At 42.1% G+C, this 20,562-nt stretch overlaps 1 protein-coding gene across 2 annotated transcripts in view; it reads right to left on the bottom strand.

The window, feature by feature from the left end:
- SHCBP1L (SHC binding and spindle associated 1 like) overlaps positions 1-20,562 on the bottom strand; it is a 121,808-nt gene that overhangs the window by 40,447 nt on the left and 60,799 nt on the right. For both annotated transcript variants that reach the window (XM_077275971.1, XM_077275970.1), the window contains exons 7-8: positions 10,238-10,391; positions 2,510-2,760 (exon numbers count right to left, since the gene is read on the bottom strand). In XM_077275971.1, coding sequence (XP_077132086.1) covers positions 2,510-2,760; positions 10,238-10,391 — 405 coding nt within the window. The remainder of the gene's footprint in view (positions 1-2,509; positions 2,761-10,237; positions 10,392-20,562) is intronic.

The raw sequence follows: 20,562 nt of genomic DNA, 5'->3' as shown, positions 1-20,562 counted from the left end.
GGCCTTAAGCTCATCCAGAGTGTTGGGTCTTGCGTCTCTCAACTTTCTCTTCACAATATCCCACAGATTCTCTATGGGGTTCAGGTCAGGAGAGATGGCAGGCCAATTGAGCACAGTAATACCATGGTCAGTAAACCATTTACCAGTGGTTTTGGCACTGTGAGCAGGTGCCAGGTCGTGCTGAAAAATGAAATCTTCATCTCCATAAAGCATTTCAGCCGATGGAAGCATGAAGTGCTCCAAAATCTCCTGATAGCTAGCTGCATTGACCCTGCCCTTGATGAAACACAGTGGACCAACACCAGCAGCTGACATGGCACCCCACACCATCACTGACTGTGGGTACTTGACACTGGACTTCAGGCATTTTGGCATTTCCTTCTCCCCAGTCTTCCTCCAGACTCTGGCACCTTGATTTCCGAATGACATGCAAAATTTGCTTTCATCAGAAAAAAGTACTTGGAACCACTTAGCAACAGTCCAGTGCTGCTTCTCTGTAGCCCATTTCCTGCACACGCCTGTGCACGGTGGCTCTGGATGTTTCCACAACAGACTCAGTCCACTGCTTCCTCAGGTTCCCCAAGGTCTGGAATCGGTCCTTCTCCACAATCTTCCTCAGGGTCCGGTCACCTCTTCTCGTTGTACAGCGTTTTCTGCCACATTTTTGCCTTCCAACAGACTTACCATTGAGGTGCCTTGATACAGCACTCTGGGAACAGCCTATTTGTTGAGAAATTTCTTTCTGGGTCTTACCCTCTTGCTTGAGGGTGTCAATGATGGCCTTCTTGACATCTGTCAGGTCGCTAGTCTTACCCATGATGGGGGTTTTGAGTAATGAACCAGGCAGGGAGTTTTTAAAAGCCTCAGGTATCTTTTGCATGTGTTTAGAGTTAATTAGTTGATTCAGAAGATTAGGGTAATAGGTCGTTTAGAGAACCTTTTCTTGATATGCTAATTTATTGAGACAGGTTTTTTGGGTTATCAGGAGTTGTATGCCAAAATCATCAGTATTAAAACAATAAAAGACCTGACAAATTTCAGTTGGTGGATAATGAATCTATAATATATGAAAGTTTAATTGTAATCATTACATTATGGTAAATAATGAAATTTAACACTATATGCTAATTTTTTGAGAAGGACCTGTATACCTTTTTGTACTTTTATACTCTTATACTGTGAAACAATAAGTTTTTCCTAACTGCTTGCTTGCAAATGTAATTGTATTTAAAGATGGCTGCCAGTGTTCATTCTTACTTTAGTTCAGTGTCTAAAGAGTTAACTTTCATTTCTTCTGAAATCGAAACTTAAGGAATGAGAAGAAAAGGAGAATCCACCAGAAGATGTCCAGCGAATCAGGAGGAGATTGAGCACTAGACGTATACTGTTCAAACCCCGCCTAATGCACGCCTTCCCCTAACACTCAATATAGTATTGGGTATTTTAGAATAAAGCCAGTTGTTGTGACCGTTGCAGACATGAGTAGATGCACGGGCATTCAATTGAGATTGAATCAGCACCTTGTCTGAGTCATTCTTACCCGGTACCAGATGCTCGGCTCATACTTTAATTTGGAATGACTGGTGAATGAGAGTATATTGTCGTTACGACCCCGACAATACTAGCTATTGAAATAAACAATAAACTGGCCTTACTGCTTCCTTCATGTGCGGTCACAGGAAATAATAACGAAATGTGTTATGTCAGCAGTGTGCTTTTGTTTTTTGGCCCCAAAAGAACCCACAAGTGTCAGATAATTGCGTCTTTTACACAGTCTAAAAAATAATGATTGACATCTAGAGATGAGCAAATAAAAGGAAATAAATTAGTGGAAGTAAATTCTACTCGAATTTTACAAAAATGTGCATTTATCAAAGTGCTGATTTTTTTTTTTTTTTTTTAGTTCGCTTACTCGTGAAATTGCAAAAGGTGGTGACTGCTGGCCAGCAATGATCTAAACCATAAAAGGCTATCAAAAAGAAACAAAAATTCTTATACTCACCTCTCTAGCTCCTCACCGTCACTTGTCTGGTCCTCGACGCATCTTCTGATCCCCGCTGCTGACACTGAAACCCCCGGGCTCAGTGAGTCAGGAATTTCAGCTCTAATGAGGCCCGAGAAAGTCAGGGTGCACGTTGTGCCGTCATGACCATCCACACGACGAGGACTGGATAAGTGACAGTGAGAAGTGGAGGTAACTGGTGATGCAAGTATAAGGATTTTGTTTGTTTTTTTTTTACATATTATGATTATCTGACATTAATTTATAATTTCCTAAAATAAAAAAATCTGCAAATTCGAAATTTATCATATTTGCTCATCTTTCTTGCCAATACATCTCCTTCCTGCAAAGAGGATATAAATGGTAGTGAATATTGAACAATGGTAGTAACAAAGGCTCCTCCCCATACAGTTGCATTGGTCCATGTAAATGTGTCTATAAACAAGCACTGCTCGGCCTGGTTTATTATCAAAATACTTTATATTTATGTCTGTACAGTTAGCTTACCTGTGAACCACTTATTTCGCAATCTTTCATTGTTAAAGCTGCTCCTGTAAGAACACAAACGCCAGTCCCGTCACACTGGAGATCACAATCTTGGAGAGTCAGATGACCAGACTCCACAACGACTATGCCATCATATGTCCCTTTCTGTCTTAATGTGAGGTTAATAATTTTTATATTTTGTGCTCTGGAAGCAACAAAGTTATCACAAAAAGGATGTGATGCAATAATTATTTCGCCCTTCTTTCCAACACCTTTAAAAGAATCACACAAATTATTTCAAAAATCAATTGTATTAATAATACAATAAGAGAAAAAATAATGGATATACCTGTGGCAATACATTTCTGTCTCCCAAATCATAACATTATGGACATGAAATTACTTGTATTAAAGGGTAACTTCAAATCGCAGAAAGACAGGAGAGTCTGGGAATATAAACTGATGACGACCTTTGACACTCTAAATGCAGGAATGAATGTGTCACACGGATTTATGTCTTCAAAAGGAGATTTGTAGTTAAATTTCCGCGCTGCCGCTAAGATGAATTTCAGGAGAGTATAGTTGATTCACAGTGGTTTTATTCAACGCGTTTCAGGGGTCTCATGCCCCCTTCATCAGGAAATACCACACAGAATATACAGGCATCACAGGTATAAATAGTTTTGCTAGGTTAAAAAAATGAGCTCCACCAGGTCAGATGACTCAGTGTCAAAGTTCAATGATAACACACCATTAACAATTCAAACGATTAGAGAGGTATATACAATGACAAAATACAATGACTTATTTTATGTTTCTAGACAATAGTTCCAAATTTGCAACATTAAGGAGGAAATTAAAAATTTAGAAAAAAAAAAAAATCTCTACTTAAATGGACAAGAACCTGTAAGAAAAAGAGCTACTCCAGTTCAGAAGCGAATGCCTTACAGATGGACTACCGTGTGGAATCAACAAGTTGCTATTTTCTTATCGTGAATCCATTGGAATCTTTACATTAAATGTGGAATAAAATCATGTTTTATTATTTTCCATTAAAAAATATATATATATGAAAATTAATTTGTCGTGGTTTGGGGTGATCTAAAATTACGAAAATTATAATTAGTGAGTTTAAAATTGCGTCATGTACATAAGAGTAACAATTTAAGCAGCAAACCAGCGCTCGAAGTGAGCGCAGAAACAAAATGAAAGTGACACTTCACCTGTCCAAGGACCAATAATAGATATATTTAACAAGAGACAATATAACATTGCCAAGGGAGGGGAATGAATGAATACACAGCACTCGGTGACCTCAAAGAACAGCAGATAAACTGGGACGCCTGGCAGCAGAGAAAAGGATGATTGAGTTAAGTGCTCCTGTCGGGAGGGGTCATTACACCCTGTGAAGCTGCCACAATCAGCACCAGCTCCCTGGATTTAATCTCAAGAGTCAAAAACCACTATTCAGGACAGAGTTGTGATGGAGACAATTTGTATGCAATAAAGGAGTGAAAACGCTCCTCTCCAGGGCAGACTCAGACTATGCCCACATGAGGAGTTTGAGGAAATTACAACTAAACATATCAATGAATGACTCCAAGATAATCCTAAATGAAAATGTAAATTTAAATCTTAAGTGGCTCACAGCACAAAGGATTAAAAAATCAATCATAACTATACAAATAAAAATATAAATATAGATATATCAATAAAAATATAAATATAGATATATCAAATTCATAAAAAAGGGGGGAGGGCTACGCATTCAGATAAAACCTTGGTAGTTTATTTAAATATATATAAATAAATAAAAATATAAAAGTGGGAGGGTGGAGAAGAAAAAAAAAAAAAAAAATGTACTATTCAGATGAAAACCTCAGTTATTTCATTTAAGCCTTGTGGTTTTAGGCTACCTAATTTGTAGATCCAATATACTTCTTTCCTATTTAGTTTCATGGATCTATTAGGTACATGCTTAGGTATATGATCAATAGGGCTGATTTTTAATAGTTTAAAGTCCTTATTATGCACTAGGGCATAATGTCTGGACAGACCATGAGTGAGTAAGCCTTTTTTTATATTGTGACGATGGGAATTCAGTCTGAGGTGAAGGGGCTGTGTGGTTCTCCCCACATACTGTTTACCACAGGGACATTCAATAACATATATTACAAAGTCAGAATTGCAATTCAGGAAAAAAGGAATCATAAATTTTTCTTTAGTGGAGCAGGAAATTATACAATCAGATTTATGATTTATGCTGGAACAGCATAAGCAATTTTTTGTGCCACATTTAAAAATTCCTTTGGTGGAATTACTGGTGAGAAACCCATTGGCCCCTGTATGGGATCTCAGATGGGATAAGAAAATAGCAACTTGTTGATTCCACACGGTAGTCCATCTGTAAGGCATTCGCTTCTGAACTGGAGTAGCTCTTTTTCTTACAGGTTCTTGTCCATTTAAGTAGAGATTTTTTTTTTTTTCTAAATTTTTAATTTCCTCCTTAATGTTGCAAATTTGGAACTATTGTCTAGAAACATAAAATAAGTCATTGTATTTTGTCATTGTATATACCTCTCTAATCGTTTGAATTGTTAATGGTGTGTTATCATTGAACTTTGACACTGAGTCATCTGACCTGGTGGAGCTCATTTTTTTAACCTAGCAAAACTATTTATACCTGTGATGCCTGTATATTCTGTGTGGTATTTCCTGATGAAGGGGGCATGAGACCCCTGAAACGCGTTGAATAAAACCACTGTGAATCAACTATACTCTCCTGAAATTCATCTTAGCGGCAGCGCGGAAATTTAACTACAAATCTCCTTTTGAAGACATTATTTTCTCTGGTCGGTGAAGACCTGTGGATCTGCAGCAGCCGCTATCTACATGCTCTAATCTCATCCTAACCAGGTGAGCAAATTTGGTGTATATTCTCCTCTATGTAATGTGGATAAGACCCTATTGCGCTTTTTGTCTCCCCATTGTTTTGCAATAGTCACACGGATTTATGTCTTTTTACATCAACTAACTACAACTAAGGAACTTGCCCATCAGACCATGTGGGGTCATCACAACAGAGACCTTAATCACAGGACAATAAAACAATCCTTATCTAAGAATTGGCCCAATATTTATGGACGTAACTGTTTATCACCCATGGTAATTCTGCTTCATGTCACCTGGCTTATCCATGGTTTTTTTCCCCTCTCTCCTTTTTTTTTTTTTTCTATACTATGTTGTGCATAAATATGTGATTCTTCAGAATTTGTTTTAGTCTTTGCTTGATGAAGAGACGTATGTAGCCTCGAAAGCTTGCATTTTGTTACCATCTTTTCAGTTAGCCATTAAAAGGTATCAACCACTGAGGACTCTCAATTCTAAATGTTTATCTACTGGCTAACACGGTACCAAGATATATTTCTTTCCTGTATTAATAATAATGTAATTAATATACATGAAAAACAGGTAGTATGCTTCAGTATAAGTTTAATGTGAAGATGCTCATTGGAACTGTATTGCAGTATATAGATAAAATCACAGTCTGCTATTAAGCCCAGACTGGGGCTGAGGTTCACAGGAGTACCCACGCGGCAGCCATTAGAGCCTTCAGCAGCACCCTGGTTACCATGGCAACCCAGCAGCATTTTGCATTCACGTTGCAGAGGCCAATGGGCACCCAGAATGACATGCTTGTACATGCCACTGTAAGGAAACACACGAGAGGAGAGCAGGGGAATACTGATACCCCCCGCTGTCACCAATTGGTGATGGAGCTTACACAGTTGCAGCTCTCTAGTGCCCGCTTACTCTCAGGTCCATCAGGGAACTGCACCTAGGACAAGTAGTCGCCGGAGAGGCTGCCCTGTCACTTACTGGTTATCGGGGCACTCTGCATTGAGGACGGTATATACAGTTATATGAAAAAGTTTGGGCACCACTATTAATCTTAAGCTTAATGTTTTATAAAAGTTTTTTTTGCAACAGCTATTTCAGTTTCATATATTCATATATCCAATAACTGTTGGACACAGTAATGTTTCTGCCTTGAAATGAGGTTTATTGTACTAACAGAAAATGTGCAATCTGCATTCAAACAAAATTTGACAGGTGCATAAGTATGGGCACCTCACCAGAAAAGTGACATATTTAGTAGTTGCATGTAGAAAAGCCGCGGAGACACCATCACGTGTTTCTCAATGCAAGCAATGAATAGCCAGGTCTTTCACCGGGAAGGAACAACCACGGGAAGGGCAGCATCCAATAAAGGAAAACCACCTACGCCAAAACATGGTATCCATCCACAGACAGCTGTTTCGGGGTATTTGCCCCTCATCAGTGTGGAGTAGGAAACTGGCTATTAGGAGCAGTGCCTAGTGAAAAGGCTATGAACATAAGGATGAATGACCTCGGGGAGATCAAAACATCCAACACCGCGGAGACACCATCACGTGTTTCTCAACGCAGTGATCCAGAACACTGCCCCCATCCCTTATGGGAAATATGCAAATGCATGTAGAAAAGCATTTGCTTGTGTTGAGAAACACGTGATGGTGTCTCCGCGGCTTTTCTATAACTCGTGACTGATGTCGATAGCTCGCCAATGGGTCTCCTTTGATATTACCAATACATTATTAAGTCCTGTATATTTATATTTCAAACACAGTAAAGAAACAAACAAAAAAAAAAAACAAACTTTCAAGTGGACAACTTCTGTATCACTACACAATGATAAGAAGTTAGCCTTGTTTGATACATAAATCATATTTTCACAAATTTGGAAGAATTAAATGACTAGTTACTAGCAAGAAACTGCACTCAAAATTATGCAAGAATTACTGATTGCTAATATAACAAAATTACTTTCAATGACATTTCCCACTGTCCGTTACACTGCAAAAATCACAACCTAACATCAAGTGGATAAGTTGTCGGATCATGTCTGTATGGTTTCCCGCTGCAATCTTTATGGAATATGATTGAATTGAAAGCTTAGTTTAGCTTTTGGATGCAAGCCACATTCCTGTTATATCAGCCACCTTGTGATATCCAAATTTCATTGAACCGGGCATTAGTGTCTCTTTCCCATACTAATAATTTTGGCCTCTACTTGCAGGATTGTTGCATAAACAAAATGTTTATAAAACTGGAAATAAATGAAAGCTTCAAAATGCAGAACATGTTTATGTTGTAAAACATGCCATGTTAGATTTTTCTTGCGCACGATTAAAAAACATTTGAAGGTGCATACGGTTTCTATTCTGGACAGATCTCAGTGAGGGTGACTACATTTAGTTACAAGGATTTGCAACCTTATTTTTCTTCTAATGTGTACAAAAAGTATTGCTGCACATCTAAGCTACAGCTGAAGATAATAAAGTGCCTTGGTCTATGTTGGATATGTTGCAAGTCACATTTTAGAATGCAAATAGTTTGGAAAGTCACAACTCTTTAAAGGGAAGATGACAGCTCCACGTGCCCCCGAAATCGCCCCATGTCTTTATACTTCTGTTAATACCCTTCCTAACAATTCCTTTGCATTATATAATCGGTTGAATGCACTGTACGGCAAAAGCAAATCTGTTTGCAATATCCCAACTAGTGTCAGACTAGTTGGTGGAGGCTGTTGGGATCCTCAGACTAGTTGTCCCACTAATCATGTTAACACTTCCTTGTGGACATGATACATGATTTGCATGCGTGCCACTTTCGTCCTTTCAGGTCAGTGCACAATTAAGCCGGGTGCATGCCCCCCAGCTTAATAGGCGCACTGCGCATATTCGTGAACCACAGCCATGCTTACAGTGTTCTCCTTCCAGCTTTTGTCTTTGACTCCTTTGTGGACGACGGATTAGGTTAATCACAATGTGCTCCCTGGACATGTTCCATACACCTATGAAGCCGGGAAATATACACTCGACTTCACTGCACAGTGAAAAGAAAGGATGAAAATCACACTCCTACGCAAGATTTGCTAAGAGCCTGCAGGTAAAACTGAGGACTAAGAACACTACACGTGTTCGAAACGAGTCCAGTTATTCAAGACATTCCTTCCCCCTGTATGCCCTGGTTTGTCAAGCAGCTTACTTTTTAAATTTGTCCAAATAAAGACTTTTGATTTTGTTTCCTGAGCTGGATACCTTCATTTTCATGCACAAGTACCTGGCGTCAAGCAGAGACGTTTCCGTGCTCGGATCAAAATTCTCATAGGCTGTGAGAATACCATCATAAGGGTGAGCTAAATTATTTCCTTTTTTCTGAAGAGCCTGCAGTTACATCGGCTGTTGCAAATCATATTTTAATGCCTACCAGGGGGTGATACCATGATTAGTGTGATGACTAGTCTGTGCATATCGCAATGAGATTTATAAGAAAAAAAAATTGCCATATACAAGGAGTTCCCAACTTATAAAACATCCAACTTATGAAACCTTGGATGATAACAGGAAAAAAAAAAAAATATATATTATATATATATATATATATATATATATATATATATATATATATATATATATATATACATACATACATACACACATATATACACATATACATACTCCAGACAAACTCTTTGTTCTGCCATTGCGGGCTGCATCTCCAGCCCGTCACTGTTCGTCATAAGGTCCGAGTCATAATTGCATGGTCCGGCACGGAAACAGCTGTAAGTCCTATCCTATAATGAAGAGGCCTTAAGTCGCTGCTCATCATAAGGTTGTGATGTTGCGACCTTCTGATGCAAAGTAAACGTCGAAGCTTGGACACGGCTGAAAGGCCCTGGTCTATAGTGAAGGGGTCAGAGATGTGGCGCAGTTAACGATCAAAAGAAGCAGAGCAGATGGCGGGGGTGGTGAGCAGTGGGTTAGCCAGTCAGGTAAGTATTAGCTTTTTGTTTTTTTCCTAGCCCGTTCCAACTGACATAGTTTACAAACAAAGCGACTGAACGGATCTAGTTCGCAACCCATTGACTGCATGTCGTGCAATCGAATATACAGTACAAAAAGTATGTTAGGAAAAATAAATACATGGTGGCAGTTTGGGGGACATGGGGAGCTATCAGGGTCCCTTTAAGATTGGGATTTTCAAATATCACCACTACATTTTTTCCCCACATGTAGGCAATGTCCGTTTCCTCTCCCTATGGATTAAGCCTTTATGCTTTTTTAAAAATTACAGAAATACTTACTAATTTTAAAATGCATACCATCCCACACATGCCTCTCTATATAAGGGACCTCATTCTGTACGGGCAACTGTTGATTACATACACAACAAATGAAGTGCCTAGGTGGGTTGAAATTACTGTGCTGCCAGGCCCTCTCCCAAGCACATCATTTTAGTGCATAAAGTTTGCTGAACTACAGTCACATTCCAACACATAATGGCAGATTTTTTTTTTTAAACGCAACTGTTCTAACTCAACCCAAAATTAAACAAAAACGGTGTCTCATAGCCATTCACCAGAAGCTCACACAGGTAAATTAGTAATTAGCCATCTGATGCCAGATCACCACAATTCAATTATTTGGCAACATCACACAACTGTAGAAAATTACAAGAACCGCATTTCCAAATATTATACATTCGTCTACAGCAACTAAGCAAAATTTAATAAGCTAAACAGAAGATTCTTAGTTAACATTAAAAGTACCTACCGTATTACAGGGGGATTGTAGATTGACTAAGCAAACATGCAATAACATTATATAAAAGACAAAGATAAAATATTAGACTTGCACACTTCACCTTTAATAGTGATGTCATCTGTCAACATAGCCATAGCTTCAGACTTATATTCCCCAGGGAAAATTGCCACAGTATCTCCACAATAACTATTCTCCAAAGCAGTATCCAAATTATTGTGTTGCTGAATTAGTGTATTTGGAGAATATTCTTTAATCTATAAAAAAAAAAATACATTGACCTAACGTACATAATAGAGAAGATAATCGAAAATATATTAAGAATCTAAAAAGTCCAGTTAGGCTACGTTCACATTTGCGTTGTGCGCCGCAGCGTTGGCGCCGCAACGCAAACAAAAACGCAGCAAAACGCATGCACAACGCTGCGTTTTGCGCCGCATGCGTCCTTTTTTTGATTGATTTTGGACGCAGCAAAAATGCAACTTGCTGCGTCCTCTGCGCCCGGACGCGGGTGCCGCAGGGACGCATGCGGCGCAAAACGCAAGTGCGACGCATGTCCATGCGCCCCCATGTTAAATATAGGGGCGCATGACGCATGCGGCGACGCTGCGGCGCCGACTGCAAATGTGAACGTAGCCTTATATCACACTTTCTGTAAGGGTGCAGTCACACGACTAGATTTCACTCTAAACGCGGTCTGTGAAAAACTGACCTCTCATGGATAGCACAATAACGGGCAGACAGGACAGCCGGATGTGACCTCACACTTGGCTCTGCTACCTCTGGTGTATCCATGCAGCCCGTCATCCAGCAGAGTGGACCCGAACCCCATTCGCTTGAATGGGGGGCCCAACATTACAGTGTTTAACATGCTGTCATATGCAGGACAGCGCGGCAAACACCGGTTCTGATTGGCGGGGAAATCCTCCCTGTTGGTCAGAAAGCCGCAGTTCCCACGGTGTCAGAAGACAGCGGGAGCACTCAGCTGTGATCGGAGGTATAAACTTTAACTCCGGTCACTGGTGTCAGCTGATGGGACTAGTGATCCCATCATCTGACACATCATGCAGCCGCTTATTACAGTGAGAGCAGGAGCGGCAGATGGGAGTTTTCATCTGCCGCTCCTGTGCTATAAATTAAAAAAAAAAAAGTTGTGCATTCCCCCTATTTTTGATAACCAGCCAGACAAAACTCACAGATGGGGGCTGCAACCTCCAGCTGTCAGATTCAGCAAGGCTAGTTATCAAGAATAGAGGGGTCCTCACGCTTAGGTAATTTAAATTATTTAAAAATACCCCCCCATTTTTAACAACCCTGTAAACAGAGATCATGCAGCTCAAAACCATCATGCAATAAGCAGATGATACATGAGATTTACATATGCAAATTAAACACTCCATCTCAGGAAAAAAAAACAGCTTCTCTGGTGGAAGAAACAGAAGACACACCCAGGTGGCAAAGGTCATGCTAGAAATTCCAGGCACTGGAATTGAATTAGAAATGTCTCTTTGTCATTTGATGATTCAAGCAAAGAGCACAAATTAATGCAAGTTGATTTTTAAACTGGACATATGCTCCCTTTATGAAGCCCTTCACCAAAAGATTGTCCAGACAGGCGATTGTTGCCATCTCTCTAGCATGGAAGAGCAACATTAGGGAAGCATGCACCTTGGTAAAGTCCCAGGGGCTGTAGCCAATCAAAGGGAAGTGTAACAAACTGAAGATAAAAAGAATCATCAGTGAAGCAAAAGAAATGGAACTTGATGATGGGTATGTGAAGATACCTGTTGCATATGTCTTTTGAACAGAGGAATTCTAGTTACAGAGATGCAACAACAGAGTGAAGGGAGTCCATGTGATATCTTCCTACCAATACAAATCTCTTGAGCCTGTTCCAAGTCCAGGATGGGTTGATCCATTGTAGGATAACACTGCTGCAGCTCCGATCTTTGTCGACTGGCTGCAGTGGATGTTAAGACTACAACACTTAGGTTGCCGTCACACTAGCAATATTTGGTCAGTATTTTACATCAGTATTTGTAAGCCAAAACCAGGAGTGGAACAAACAGAGGAAAAGTATAACAGAAACATATGCACCACTTCTAAATTTATCAGCCAGAAGTATTCTAGGGAACAGGGTGAGCTAGGGTGCCCCTAGCTTTGGGGACAGAGAAGGACCCCCTGGTCCTGGTACACCCAACAACAGAGTTGTGACATGTACCCACTCTTTTTTTTTTGACAAGCGGCAAGTTTAATGTCATGATTGCAGCGCATTTGATCAATTTGATCACTGTAGTCCCTGTGGTTTTGTGGTGTCTACACTGACATGATCTCTTAGTACAGTGATTTGATTGCTGTGGTTGTAAGGCTGCCGTCACACTAGCAGTATTTGGTCAGTATTTGTAAGCCAAAACCAGGAGTGGAACAAATAGAGGAAAAGTATATGTCAGGGAGAGACTAGGTGAGCGAGAGCTAATAACCCGGGCCCCTGCAGTTTCCCTCAGACTAGGGAAATCCTGACTGACCCTCTACCTGAAGTTTACACTGAAGGTGTGCATGTCCAGGCCTCGAACCTCACCGTCTCCTGAGCTCAGCCCTAGGCTGAAACCTCCGCCCACCAACCAGTGAAGATGTTATTCCCCAATACCCACAGTTAGCACAGACAAGGATAAAGGAAAATATACACCACGCCGCAGTCACTCAGGAATACACTATAAATGTGCAGGGCAAAATAAATACAAATATAGGAAGGAGTAAATAAGACAAAGGAAAATACACCACCAGCAACGAATCTCCAACCACCAGCTCTCTACTCCAGACCGAGATAACAACGCACAAGACGGAAGCTATAATCGGCGACGCCCAAAGATCAGGAGAACTATTTAAAGGCAGTGGGCATGGCCCAGCTTCCAATCCAAGGATTAGGTAAATTAACCCCGGAACAGCTAGATAAAATCTAGCAGATGTCAATGAGCAAATAGTGGTCAAAAGCGGAATTACCGCTGTCTGTCGGACGACCTGGTCTGAACAGCGTCCGACATGACAGTATAACAGAAACATATGCACCACTTCTCCATTTATCACCCAATCCCAAACATAAAAATATACTCACACGCAACACAGGTATGTACCGGGGAGTGGATGATGGGGTTAAACCAAAGTAAGAGAAGAAGGGTTATCACACACTCAAAACCTAGCAACAGTCACAGATAAATCCAAACGCCTTCTCCAATTACAACCACCACCAACAAGAACCAGCCATGCAGCAAAAGCCACTCTGACAATGAGTGCTATCCAGGGTCCAGATTATATAGGAGATAGGAGTGGCTAACAGTGGACAGCTGAGCCTTAAGGCAGGAAAGCTTCCAGGAGCTCCGAACTGAGCCGATTAACCCCTGCACTGCTAAAAGAAACTTACACCATTTAATATGAAGGTGAAGTGCTTCTCATCAGTGCAGGAGTAGGATAAATAAGACACTGCAGTCTTCTGGCTCTTCTCTGTCCTGCTAAACCTGTGACAGTACAGTAGCAGCAGGGGGGCATCACTGCACTTGTGGAGGGCAAGTTAACCTAATTTAGGTATTTTTAGGCTGTGTGCACGTTGCGTTTTTTTCGCGATTTTTCGCTAAAAAAATGCATAAAAAAATGCATACATTATGCATCCCGTCATTTAGGATGCATTCCGCAATTTTTGTGCACATGATGCATTTTTTTTCCACGAAAAAAAACGCATCATGGTAAAAAACGCAGCATGTTCATTAATTTTGCGGATTTTTTGCGTTTTTCCCGCTATTTAATGCATTGGGAAGCTCCGGAAAAAACGCGTCAAAAACGCACGCGGATTTCTTGCAGAAAATGTCAGGTTTTGCTCAGGAAATTTCTGCAAGAAATCCTGAACGTGTGCACATAGCCTTACACTGGGGAACTTGCTACAGTAATAAAATTAATAAGTAAAAACTGCTTTAGGCTGTGTGCACACGTCGCTTTTTTTCGTGCTTTTTTGCTATAAAAACGCTATAAAACTGCGAAAAAAACGCTCACATTAAGCATCCTATTTAATAGAATGCAATCCGCATTTTTTGTGCACATGCTGCGTTGTTTTCCTGAGCAGTAACGCTTTCCAGAAAAAAACGCAGCATGTTCATTAAATTTGCGAAATCGCAAGGATTCCGCACACCTAGGAATGCATTGATCCGCTTACTTCCCGCATGGTGCTATGCCCACCATGCGGGAAGTAAGCAGATCATGTGTGGTTGGTACCCAGGGTGGAGGAGACTTTCCTCCACGGACTGGGTATATATATATATATATAAAAAAAAAAAATAAGTGATATACTCACCTTCTGATGGCCCCGGAGTCTTCCCGGACCCCAGCGGTGCACGAGGCCGCTTCCATTCCCATGGATGCTTTGTGATCAGGACCTGTGATGACGTCGCGGTCATGTGACCGCGACGTCATCGCAGGTCCTGAACACAAAGCATCTATAGGAATGGAAGACACCGCGTGCATCGCTGAGGAGACCCGGGGCCATCAGAAGGTGAGTATAACCATTTTTATTTTTTTATTATTTTTAACATTATATCTTTTTACTATTGATGCTGCATAGGCAGCATCAATAGTAAAAAGTTGGTCACACCACACTTCTCAAACACTATGTTTGACAAGTGTGACCAACCTGTCAGTTTTCCAAGCGATGCTACAGATCGCTTGGAAAACGCTAGCATTCTGCAAGCCAATTATGCTTGCAAAACGCTAGGAATATGCATGCCAATTCCGCATGCAATATACCCACGGCAGCAGTTGCAGAATTGCCGCGGACATTTCCACGGCAATTCTGCGACGTGTGCACTTAGCCTTAAGCTTTCAGCCCTAGACCCAATGTATCAACTTCAAGCCCTGTGCCAAACAGAGCAGGAATTCCTATGCTGTCAGGTCATCAGTGCTGTGTGTGAAGGATAGCTGGAAGTCTAATTTATTTTAATAGCAAAGTACGGTAAGTCTTCAGATGCATAGAGAGGGCTAAAATAACACAAAAGGGGTTTGAATCACCTCATCTTTTTGCCTGTGAACAATCCCTTTAAGACAGGTTCTGCTTCAGGAATAGACCAGAACACATCACAAAGCAGAAAATGTGGTAAGCGAGTCCTGGTCAGTGCAGGCATAAATTCAGACCAAGCCAGATAATCCTTACTAGACTAAATGTAGCATTGTTAGGGGAGAAGACTACAGTTGAACATGTCCTGTTCTAAAAGATATGCCATCACCGGGGACTGTTTCTTTGCATATCTGAATAGGCTACCAAGTACTGTTGTCAATATTTCTTGGGACTACGCACGGCAATATACATAAAGCAGACTAAGACCACTAGACACACAGACTGTCTACAGGTTCTGCAACCTTAGATCCTACTACATTGTTGTACTTTGGGTGCCAAGGGCCCATCAGTAATATTAATCCGGGGGCCTACTTTATAGCTAGGAGGGGCATTCATTAAAGATTTCCCCTGACCCACTTCTATTTATCACAGGATGCTGAATCTGCACAACTGCAATTCAGAACTGATAAGTCTTGATTTTACAGGTGGTGAAGTGGTGTGAGGTTTGATAATGGACCCAGTGGAATACAGAGCAGTCATCAAGTTCCTTTACTTGAAAGGTCGCACACCAAAGGAGACGTTCAATGAGATGATAGAGGTTTATTGTGATGATTCCCCGTGACATGATGTAGTCAAGAACTGGCATCGTCATTTCACATGTGGTCGTACTTCGGTGCAAACAGCTTCAATTCCAGGGAGACCCCACTCTGCTATTGATGAACACAACATCCAGCAAGTGGAGGTCGCCATTTTGGAAAATTATCGCATCACCTATGCCAAAATGTCAAGATTAGTGTGGGGTCCGTGGAAAAGTATCATCCAAGACCATCTTCACATGCATAAGGTATCCGCTCGCTGGGTTCCCCGGCTGCTCACACCTTTCCAGAAGCAGGAACGAGTCAAATGCTCTCAGGCTCTATTGACGATGTGCCATGGAAACCAGGAGGACTTTTTCAACAGACTGATCACACTGGATGAAAGATGGGTAAATCACCATGATCCTCAGACTAAAGTCCAGTCGATGCAATGGAAGCATCATGACTCACCGCCTCCAAAGAAGGCACGTGACCAACCTTTGGCAGGCAAGGTCATGCTCACAGTATTTTGGGACCAGCACAGAGTAGCATTGATGGATTTCCTAGCAAAGGGTACCATGATCACTGGGGCATACAATGCTTCACTGCTGCGGAAATTGCGTGAGGCCATCAAAACCAAGAGACATCGCATGCTCACCAAATGTGTCCACCTCCTGCAAGACAATGCACAAGTTCACAACTCACATGTTGCCCAAATGGAAGCATGCTCCTGTGGCTTTGAAATTCTATGGCATCACCCTTATTCACCCGACCTCGCACCATCGGACTTCCACCTCTTTCTAACAATTGGTAAGTTATTTTTGAAGGGCAAGCATTTTCCAGATGATGAGACCCTGATTGCCAAAGTCACAATGTGGCTTTTGGCGCTACCTGTCGACTTCTAAAAGCGAGGAGTTTACAGCTGCTTAAAGGGATGGGAGAAGTGTGTGTCCCTAGGTGGCACCTATGTAGAGAAGGACTAATCACTGTGCCAAGTTTCATTGCTCTCAGTGCACAGGAAGTGGGTCAGGGGAAATCTTTAATGAATGCCCCTTGTATACGCAAGCATTAGCCAACCTTTAATCGCAAATTTCAAGACAAAGCGTTCTTTACATTTTTTAATGGAAAGTTCATTGCATTGTGCACGTAGTCAGATTTCTGTTGAGGTATATAGATGATGCAGTAGGGTGGAAATAGTGGTACCCCATCCATTTTATAAATGTTGATTTTTAGTGCTAGCATTTATGTTCACAGCAGGTGAACTGCCTTTATGTACTGCATCCAGTGTATTGTGCCGAACAATGGTAATGTAAGTGAATGGGTGTCTGTACACCCATTCATGAAAAGTAGCCCACTAGCGGATTCTGCTATTAATCTGTATCCAAACCTGTCCTTCTGTTATAAGGAGAAAAGAATAGTTGTAAATGAAGGAAACAGTTTAGCTGGCTTTGTTTACCATTTACCATAACCGATTCTGAATGTTTAATATTTTTATTAAGATTATAATAATTTATTGTAAACTATAAAGATAGAGAAGAGATGCCTTTTTGTGTAACACTGATGATGGACATCATGAACTATTTGTAATGAGCACGTGTTCATTCTCAAAAGGAGTAGCACTATGCTAAGCATGTGTACCCTGTCATTCTAGCAATTGATGGGGGTCTCTGCAACTAGCCCCCTTATTAATTAAAACTCCTGACATTTCTCTACAACTACTTTAAAAGAGTATGTGTAATCTTATTGTATTATTGAATGAACTCATGATGGCACAACATCAAAGTATTCTTCTAGATTAAAGACTTGGCAATAATACGCAAAAGACAATCTGTACAATCTAGAGCTAGTAGGATGTTGTATAGTATTTATAAAGCATTTATTTAGAAAAGTACCATTTTGTAACCCGTTTAAAAAAAAAAGCTAGCAAATTATGATTATAACTGTGGCCTCCCCACTATAAGTTTGATTTTAAAAAATCGAAACACTAATACTGTGAATGCAAACAGAATATAGTCAAAGTATTTGTAAATGAGTAAAGGTTATACGTAATTTATACCCATTAAACTCACCTGGAACAGGGATTATTGCTTGTTACATTAAAGTGAACCTTTCAGCAGGATTGTGCTCAGAAACCTACAGACAGTGACAGGCCGGCGCCATTATACTTATTAAAATGATACCTTGGTTGATGAAATCCGTCTTGTGGTGGTTGTTTTATATTTATTTGCAGTTTTCAGTTAATGAGATTCTTGCGGTTTGGGGTGGCCTGTGGGCAGGGCTTTATGTGGTGCTCTGCTTAGATATTCATCCTTATGGCTTATGACAGATCACTGATCCCTCGGTGACCTGCCCCCTATTATGCATACTGCATATCTTATAGTTTGAAAAAAATGTTAAAAAATTACATTCATCATGCAGGCGCCAGCAATGGCGCTATCTATAATATCCATATTTTCATTTGATTTTGACATATACATTTCTTAAGGCAAAATAAAAAATAAAATTATCTAACTCAAAATGGCACCCCCATTTTGCTAGAGAAAATAGGGATTTTTGTGTGTACTCACCGTAAAATCCTTTTCTCCGAGCCACTCATTGGGGGACACAGGACCATGGGTGTAATGCTGCTGTCACTAGGAGGCTGACACTAAGCTGAGACAAAAAAAAAGGTTAGCTCCTCCCCTGCAGTATACACCCTCATGCTGGCTTCCAGAGACCCAGTTCAGTGCAAAAGCAGTAGGAGAATAACAACAAAGTACCATGTAACAGTAAAGTACAACATGTCAAAGAAAGTCATAAAACTGAAAACGGTAAAGAGCCGAACAGGCTAACAGGGTGGGTGCTGTGTCTCCCAATGAGTGGCTCGGAGAAAAGGATTTTACGGTGAGTACACACAAAAATCCCTATTTCTCCATCGCCACATTGGGGGACACAGGACCATGGGACGTCCCAAAGCAGTCCCTGGGTGGGAAACAATACAACCAAACAACTCCGTGTACCATCTGACTTACAAGTGCGCGACGGCTGCTTGCAGAACACGTCTGCCAAGAGCCGCGTCTGCCGAGGAATGGATGTGGACATTGTAGTGCCTTGTGAAGGTATGCAGGCTGGACCACGTTGCGGCCTTGCAAACCTGCTCCGCCGTTGCCTGGTGCCGGATGGCCCAGGAAGCACCCATCGACCGAGTGGAGTGAGCTCTAATCCCCGCTGGGATAGGTCTGCCCCTGACTCGATAGGATTCTTGGATAGCAGAACGAATCCATCTGGCTATCGTGGCTTTAGACGCAGCCAAACCCTTTCTGTGACCCTCCGGGAGAACGAAAAGGGAGTCTGATTGTCTGAAAGGAGCCGTTCTGGAAATGTACCTCCGAAGGGCCCGTACGATGTCCAGAGTATGAAGGGCTTTTTCAACCCTGTGTTTTGGCTGCGGACAAAGAGAGGGAAGAATGATGTCCTCGTTAAGGTGAAAAGAGGACACCACCTTAGGGAGAAAATCCGGAGATGGACGAAGGACTACCTTGTCTTGATGGAAAGCAAGAAAAGGAGCTCGGCAGGATAAAGCAGCCAATTCTGAGACCCGTCTGATAGACGTTACGGCCACAAGGAAGGCAACCTTCCAGGATAGGACCGTAAGCGGGATGTCCTGAAGAGGCTCAAAAGGAGGTTCCTGAAGAACCCCCAGAACCAAGTTGAGATCCCAGGTCTCCAACGGCATTCTGTAGGGGGATACGACATGTGAGACCCCTGAATGAAAGTTTTAACTTGAAGGTTGGCATCGATCCTACGTTGGAATAACACAGATAACGCTGAAATCTGACCTTTGAGGGAACTCAGAGCCAAGCCGGAGTCCAAACCGGACTGAAGAAAATCCAAGATGCCAGGAATAGAGAATACGAGCGGAGGGCGACCTCGGAGCCTGCACCACGAGAAGAAAGTTTTCCAGGTGCGATGATAGAAGCGGAAGACGACTTGCGAGCGCTTAACAAGGTGGGAATGACCTGCTGAGAGAAACCGGCTCGAGTTAGAATCCAGGTTTCAACAGCCACGCCATTAAACGTAGGGCCCCTGAGTTCTGGTGGCAGATCGGCCCCTGAACAAGAAGATCTGGGCGGTCTGGTAAGCGCCAGGGAACGTCGGCTACGAGCTGAACGAGCTCCGCGTACCAAGCGCGACGAGGCCAATCCGGCGCGACCAGGATGACCGGAACCCCCTCCGTCTTGATCTTCCGGATTACCTTCGGCAGTAAGGTAAGAGGTGGAAACACATAGGGCAGTCGGAACTGATGCCACGGGGATATCAGCGCGTCCACTCTGATGGCAAGGGGGTCCCGGGAACGTGCAATGAAATTGAGAACCTTGGCGTTCAACCTGGACGCCATCAGATCCACGTCCGGGATCCCCTAGCGAAGGCAAATCTGCCGAAACACCTCCGGATGGAGTTCCCACTCCCCCGAGGCAAGGCCCTGACGGCTTAGAAAGTCCGCCGCCCAGTTTTCGACGCCTGGAATGTGCACCGCGGAAATGGTGGAATGGTTGGCTTCGGCCCAACGAAGGATGTGTGAGACTTCCTGCATCGCCGCCCTGCTGCGGGTACCCCCCTGGTGGTTTATGTATGCCACCGCTGTGACATTGTCCGATTGGAATCGGATCGGGCGACCCGCGAGCAGGTGGTGAAAACGAATCAGGGCGAGCCTGATCGCCCGAATCTCCAGAATGTTTATAGGGAGCCTCGACTCCCGAAGGGTCCAGCGACCCTGGG

Source organism: Ranitomeya variabilis, chromosome 8 (genome assembly GCF_051348905.1).
Source record: "Ranitomeya variabilis isolate aRanVar5 chromosome 8, aRanVar5.hap1, whole genome shotgun sequence".
NCBI classification, from domain to species: domain Eukaryota; kingdom Metazoa; phylum Chordata; class Amphibia; order Anura; family Dendrobatidae; genus Ranitomeya; species Ranitomeya variabilis.
Note: the sequence above shows the minus strand (reverse complement) of the source record. Positions and strands in the feature narration are given on the sequence as shown.